The sequence below is a fragment of the Ornithorhynchus anatinus genome, chromosome 1, assembly GCF_004115215.2.
Source record: "Ornithorhynchus anatinus isolate Pmale09 chromosome 1, mOrnAna1.pri.v4, whole genome shotgun sequence".
In the NCBI taxonomy this organism is placed as follows: Eukaryota; Metazoa; Chordata; class Mammalia; order Monotremata; family Ornithorhynchidae; genus Ornithorhynchus; species Ornithorhynchus anatinus.
The window spans coordinates 120,572,191-120,579,453 of NC_041728.1; the positions used below are offsets into that span (position 1 = coordinate 120,572,191).

The 7,263-nt window shown below is 45.4% G+C and overlaps 1 protein-coding gene across 1 annotated transcript; it reads right to left on the reverse strand.

The window, feature by feature from the left end:
- Nucleotides 1-3,196: 3,196 nt before the first annotated feature.
- On the reverse strand, nt 3,197-6,865 carry LOC120638832 (G-protein coupled receptor 35-like). Its single transcript, XM_039914137.1, has 3 exons — nt 6,712-6,865; nt 5,670-5,764; nt 3,197-4,132 (listed from the first exon to the last, which is right to left on the reverse strand). The coding sequence occupies exons 1-3, from the start codon at nt 6,863-6,865 to the stop codon at nt 3,197-3,199; spliced, it is 1,185 nt and encodes a 394-aa protein (XP_039770071.1).
- Nucleotides 6,866-7,263: the final 398 nt, after the last annotated feature.

Here is a 7,263-nt window from a genome sequence, read left to right on the forward strand (position 1 = left end):
GGTGAGTCACATTCTAATCACAGTGAAAGAGAACATCTCTTCAGGGGCTCTTACCACCTTTCATCTGCATCAGCTGGGTGCTGCTTTGGAGCTGGGATTGCTTCCTCCTTGGTGTTTTCCAATTGGGCCAGGAATGGAGTCTTCTGATTGCCACTTCACACCTGACTCTTCCCATTTCCCGCTCCCCCATTTGCAAAATGTGATGGATGTCAAGGAGGCAACCAACACATGGTCTCTAGAGGCATTCCATTGCTACTGTTGAAGGCAGAATACTAGACTGGGTGTAACTTTGATTTGACCAAGGAATGGTATTTCTTGTCATCTAAACTTTGACTTATTCTTTCATCCCCCAGACTTTCCTACTTTACCTAGATCACAGTCTGGGTAGTAAGGGGGAGGGAGAACAGATAATTAATCCCCATTTTACAGTTGAGGAAACTGAGGCATTAACTGGCCCAAGATCACACAGTAGGCAGGTGCCAGAACCAGGATTATATGTTCATCCAATAGTATTTAGTGAGCACTTACTATGTGCAGAGCACTGTACTAAGTGCTTGGAATGTACAAATCAGCAACAGAGACAGTCCCTGCCCATTGATGGGCTTATAGTCTAATTGGGGGAGACAGACAGACAAAAACAATAGCAATAAATAGAATCAAGGTGATGTACATCTCATTAACAAAATAAATAGGGTAATGAAAATATATACAATTGAGCGAACAAGCACAGTGCTGAGGGGAGGGGAAAGGAGAGGGGGAGGAGCAGAGGGAAAGGGGGGAAAAGAGGGCTTAGCTGAGGAGACGTGAAGGGGGGGTAAAGGGGGAGCAGAGGGAGCAGAGGGAAAAGGGGAAGCTCAGTCTGGGAAGGACTCTTGGAGGAGGTGAGCTTTAAGTAAGGTTTTGAAGAGGGGAAGAGAAGTAGTTTGGCAGAGGTGAGGAAGGAGGGCATTCCAGAACAGCAGGAGGACGTGGCCCAAGGGTCGACGGCTGGTTAGGCAAGAACAGGGGATGGTGAGGAGGTGGGCGGCAGAGGAGCGAAGACTGCGGGGTGGGCAGTAGAAAGAGAGAAGGGAGGAGGGGTAGGAGGGGGCAAGGTTATGGAGATCCTTGTAGCCCAGATTGAGAAGTTTTTGTTTCGTGAGGAGGTTGATAGGCAACCACTGGAGGTTTTTAAGAAGGGGAGTGACATGTCCAGAGCGTTTCTGCAGGAAGATGAGCCAGGTAGCAGAATGAAGAATAGAGTGGAGTGGGGAGAGACAGGAGGAAGGGAGATCAGAGAGAAGGCTGACGCAATAATCCAGCCGGGATATTGTGAGAGCCTGTAACAGTAAGATAGCCATCTGGGTGGAGAGGAAAGGGTGGATCTTGACGATATTATAAAGGTGAGACCGGCAGGTTTTGGTGACGGATTGGATGTGTGGGGTGAATGAGAGAGCCGAGTCAAAGATGACACCGAGGTTGCGGGCTTGAGAGACAGGAAGGATGTTCGTACCATCCACAGTGATAGGGAAGTCAGGAAGAGGACAGGGCTTGGGAGGGAAGATGAGGAGCTCAGTTTTGGCCATGTTAGTTTTAGGTGGCGGGCAGACATCCAGGTGGAGACGTCTTGGAGGCAGGAGGAGAAACGAGCCTGAAGGGAGGGGGAGAGGACAGGGGCAGAGATGTAGATCTGGCTGTCATCTGCATAGAGATGATAGTTGAAGCTGAGAGAGCGAATGAGTTCACCGAGGCTGGAGAACAGAAGAGGGCCAAGAACTGACTCTTGAGGAACCCCAACAGTTAGAGGATGGGACGGGGAGGAGGAGCCTGAGAAGGAGACCGAGAATGAATGTCCAGAGAGATAAGAAGAGAACCAGGAGAGGACGAAGTCCGTAAAGCCAAGGTGAGATAAAGTGTGGAGGAGAAGGGGATGGTCAAAAGTGTCAAAGGCAGCTGAGAGGTCAAAGAGGATTAGAACTCACATTCCCTGACTCTCCCTTTCTACTAGGCCACACTGCTTCTCCCTAGGCTACCCTGATTCTCCCTCTAAAAAAGACGAATTAATCAATCAACAGTGTTCAATCAGCATTTACTCTATGCAGAGCACTGTACTAAGCACTTCGGAGAGTGACATCAGCACAACAAGACATAATCCCTGCATTCAAGGAGTTTACAGTTGAGTGGGAAACGCAGACATTAAAATAAATTACAGCCCAGTACAAAGATATCGGTCTGAGTGTTCTGGGGATGAAAGTTATGATGAGTGCCTAAGTGCTGAAGGGGGGAAGTATTTCTCAAACTGGTTAAGAAGGGATTTTCCAGCTATTAGGACCACCCCCACAACCTCTATTACTACATCCAGGAGCCTCAAAGAAGCCAGAGTGAGGTGAGAGGAACTGCAGAGTCCTAGCACTCTTAGGAGCAACTGTCAATCAGGATGATGATGCTGGAGTCAGAGTGGTTGACTCCAATCAGGAACTCTGCAGGGAAATGCAAGCACAGTGCTCCAACTAACAACATCTATCTAATTCAGGAAAAATACACCAGAAAGAACTAACAATAATAGTGATATCTGTTAAACTGTTAAGCATGTGCCATGCTCTATACTAATCACTAGCATAGCTATAATGCCATCGGGTTGGACACAATCCCTGTCCCACACGGAGCTCGCAGTCTAGGAACGAGAGAGAACAGCTATGTAATCTCCATTTTACAGTTGAGGAAACTGGAGCACAGAGAAGTTAAGTGACTTGTCCAAGATCACATAGTAGGCTGGTGGCAGATTCAAGATTAGAAACCAGGTCTCCTGAGTCCCTCTTCCTACTAGGCTACACTAATTCTCACCGGACCACCCTGATTCTCCCTCTAAATAAGCAAATTGGTAAATCCCTATTTTACATACTGAAATGTGAGGCTGTTTCTGTCTGTTCCATCAGGAAATACAGGGGCTCCGAATTTTGTTTTCAAAATTTGGTGTGTCCTTGTGCAGACTTGGCCATTTAGGATGTGAATGTTTTCAAAGAATCACTGATACATTTTAAAACTTGTCCAGAGGGGGGTATGGCTACAGTAGGGATTTGAGAGACTGTCTAGTGATATTGCAAAGCAAGTCTATGGTGAGGACACATTCTGAAAGGTGAGGTAGTATGGGGTGATTTTCAGTAACAATTTTTTTTTGCTTTTGGATTTAGAATATTATATTTAGCAGTCATTCTCTCTAGAGTTTGGTCTCCTGGGTTTCATTTGCTCCCGACAACCAAGATTTGCATTTGTTGATCAACAACGAAGCCTCTTGAAATTCCGTGGCTACCAAGTAATAGCAAATGACATCCAAGCAACAATTGATATTTGCTACAAGTGAACTGACTTGAATGAAGAGGCTCACTTTTTGTAATGTGCCGCAGCTGGCTTTGATGGAGTCCAAAATGAAACGAACGAAATGACCCAGGTTCACAGGGAGGAAGCAGACAATGAACGTGATCATGTTGATGTAAATGATACAGATGGCTTTCCGAGGTGGCCTCTGCTCCTCCGACTGCGTCCCCAGCTTCCTATGTAGATGGACAATAATGCGGATGGAGCAAAAGCTCAGGATGATTAAGGGCACGAGAAATCCTAGAAGGAAAAGGATGAGAGTCCTGAGGGAGGGGGTCGTGGACGTCTTTAGGAAGCATCTTGTTTCGTGGACACTGGAACCATCTTGATAGATGAAAGAAATGCACATCAGGACCCAGAGCAGTCCACAGAAAAGAGCTGCCTTTTGCGGGGATCTCAATTTGTGGGCTTTCAAGGGGTAGGCGATGGCAATGTACCGGTCGACAGCTATGGCCATGATAGTGGAGATGCTCATGAACCTATTTATGAAGTACACGGACTCGAGGATGAGGCACACGGTATCGTGCTGATACTGTTGAAGCTGGACATACAGCATGAAGGGTAAACTGAAGAGGAGGCAGCTGTCCGCAATGACTAAGTTGGTCATGAACACTCTGGTTTCTGTCCACCTTTTCAGCTTAAAACAGAACACCCATAAGGCGAGAACATTGAAAAGCACTCCCAGAAAGAAAAGGGGTATATACAGCACCATTTGAAGGATCGCAACAATATGATTCAGGTGCGTGCTGCAGTTGGCTGGGTGGTTCATCCCAACAGGCTGAAAAAATGAAGACAGAAATGGCAATCTTGTTTTTGTGTTTGTTTTTTTTTTTTAAAAAAAAACAACAGCAGCAGCTACAGCTCTTAACTCACAGAAGAGTCCTCTGGCTCTGGAGTTTTTGAGTCCCAAAGAAGCTCTTGATGGCTCGAATAAGTATTATGATAATTATTAAGCACCTAGTATGCACCAGACACTGTATTAAGCATTGAGGTATATAAAAAACTATCAGGGTGACACAGTCCCTGTCCCACATGGAGTTCACTGTCGAAGTGGGAGGGAGAACAGATATTTCAATCCCATTTTACAGATGAAGAAACTGAGGCACAGGGAAGTTAAATTATTTGCTCAGGGTCCCACAACAAGCTAGTGTTGGAGCCACCATTAGAACCAGGTGTTCTTTTCACGAGGCCACACTGCTTCAAGGCTAACTACACCCTCTGCTTCTTAAACTTTGGTGCCTCCAGCCCCCGTACCCGCCCGCACTCACCCTAGCCCCCAACCTGATTGGTACTCACTGGTCTCAGGATTGCACTGTCAGGAACCAGGTGAAATCAACAGAGATACAAAGCTCAGACAAACAAGTAAATTGAGTGGGTTTGGTGAGAGTGTGGGAAAGGAGAACCGGAAAATAATTTAGTAATAGTCTGGGGGAAGCCAAACTAGTATTTCCTTTCCTGCTTGCTACAGAAATCTGCATTTCACAACTCAGGGCCCTGACTGGGGAGAATTTGTCCATTCTGTACACACACCTGCCTTATGCTCTTCCTTGTGCTGGTGTTCTGGAGGTAAATTCTCTGCAATCAACAGATCAAGGTCATCTGAATGCCCAGTACAGGTCACCTGCTACAGAATGGAAGCTCTTCCATCCAGGGACTGTACCTGGGTTGCCACCTCCCTCTGGTGCTACAGCAGCATGATGGGCACAGAACTTTTAAGGACAATCAATCAGTGGTATTTACTGAGTGCTTACAATGAGTACAATACTGTACTAAGCACTTGGGAGAGTACAACAGAATTAGCAGGTGCATTCCCTACCCATAAATAGCTTATAGTTTAAGCGATGTTTGATGTGGATGATAATAGAGACAAAATAGGCAACTGACCATTTAGATTGTGAGCCCATCATTGGGCAGGGATCGTCTCTATCTGTTGCCGAATTGTACATTCCAAGCGCTTAGTACAGTGCTCTGCACATAGTAAGTGCTCAATAAATACTATTGAATGAATGAATTAGTGAGAGTCAGTGTGGCAGAGCCAGAAGGGCCTGGGAGCCAGAGGACCTGGGTTCTACTCCTGCTCTGCTCTGCCACTTGACTGCTGTGTGGCCTTAGGAAAATCACTTAACATCTCTGTGCCTCAGTTTCTTCATCTGGAAAATGGGAGTTCAATACCTATTCTCCCTCTCCCTTAGTCTGTGAGCTCCATGAGGGACAGGGGATGCATCCTATCTGATTACCTTGTATCTAATTCAGCCTTTGATACATGGGCAATACTTAAACACCACTGTCATTTTGGTTTTCCAGTTTCAGCTCACCTTACCACTGCACTGGTTCACAAAACTGGCTCTGAAATTATTGATGCCCCGGTTCTTATGATCTGAAGTCAGAAAATTCCTCAGTAGTGTCGTTCCTGGATGGAGACAAGGGTAAAGGGTAACAAACCAAGCTTTGTTAGTGGTAGGGGCAGGCTGGGTTTTCAATCAATCATTCAATCAATGGTATTTTATGTGCAGAGCCCTGAACTAAGTGCTTGGGGCAGTATAACAGAGTTGGTAGACATGTTCTCTGCCCACAAGGAGCTTATAGTCTAAAGGTAAACCTATTTCAAAAAATTTCCTCTCTCCACTCAGCTTTATCTAACCTAGGGGTTTGTTCTCCCATTGCTGAAGATTTACTTTAATGTGCTTCACCTCTCACCTTCAAGGGCACCTATCAGAGCCTTATCCCAGTTCATTTTTTAAAAGTGGCTTATACTTAATACGTTTTTTAATGGTATTTGTTAAGTGCTTATATGTGTTAGGCACTGTATTAAGCCTGGGGTAGGTACAAGGTAATCAGGTTGTATATAATCTCTGTCCCACATAGGGCTAGCAGTCTTATTCCCCATATTATAGATGAAGTAACTGAGGCACAGAGAAGTTAAGTGCCTTGCCCAAGGTCTTGCAGCAGACAAGTGGTAGAATGGAATTATTCTCTGATTCCCATACCCATGCTCTTTTCACTTGGTCACACTGTTTACAAAGGCTTTAACTGGGTTCGAGTTGGAACAAAATTGGCCTGAAATATCCAGAAAAGTTATGCCAGAATGGATTTGGGGGATGAAAGCATTGCTCATGAAACAAAATCTTGTCTATCTCAAGAATCTGGCTAGTGGAAACATCACTGCACCAGGAACTGAGTGTCCTGGTTATATAACCTTGGACAAAGCAGAAACTATACCCTTACCTCCAACCACTGTGCATCCCTTTTGCTGTCATGGCTTGTGCGCACCAGGCCAGGGATAAAAGCTGCTCCGGTCTGTTCTCGGACCCCTCTATCCCCAACACGAAAAATACCTTGTAATCATAACCTTTCTACCTGTCACCGAGAGTTTCTGCTCCTGGTATGTTCTTTGTGTGTTGTGGATAAAAGCTGCTCTCTCATGCTCTCGGATTCCTCCATCTCTGCTGTGAAAAGCACCGGAATTACTGCAGTCTTTCTTCTTGCCACCGCGGCTCCCAGCTCCTGGCATGCTTCTTGCACCATGGGCTGGGAGTTAAATACAATGCTACCCATGCTTTAAGAGCTTATTAAATACTACTATTACTAGTACTACTTAGGCCTTGTTTTTCCATACAAAGTTAAGAATAAGGAGTTCATTGGATGAGGACACTGAAGATTCAAACACACTTTGATCTCTTAGGAAAAAAAAACAGTGTCTATGGAGAAGGCATTTACAGATAGGAGAAGGCCAGGTATTATGTACAGAGACACTTTCAGACTGGAGGGCTATTGGTGAGGTGATAGAGCACACCACATACTGAGAACATATTGACTGCATCTGAGTAATCGCTGGGAAAGGATTATTAGGCATTGTTTTAACTTCTTAACCCAGGATCCAGTCTTTCCAGCAAATCTTTTCAAAAACAT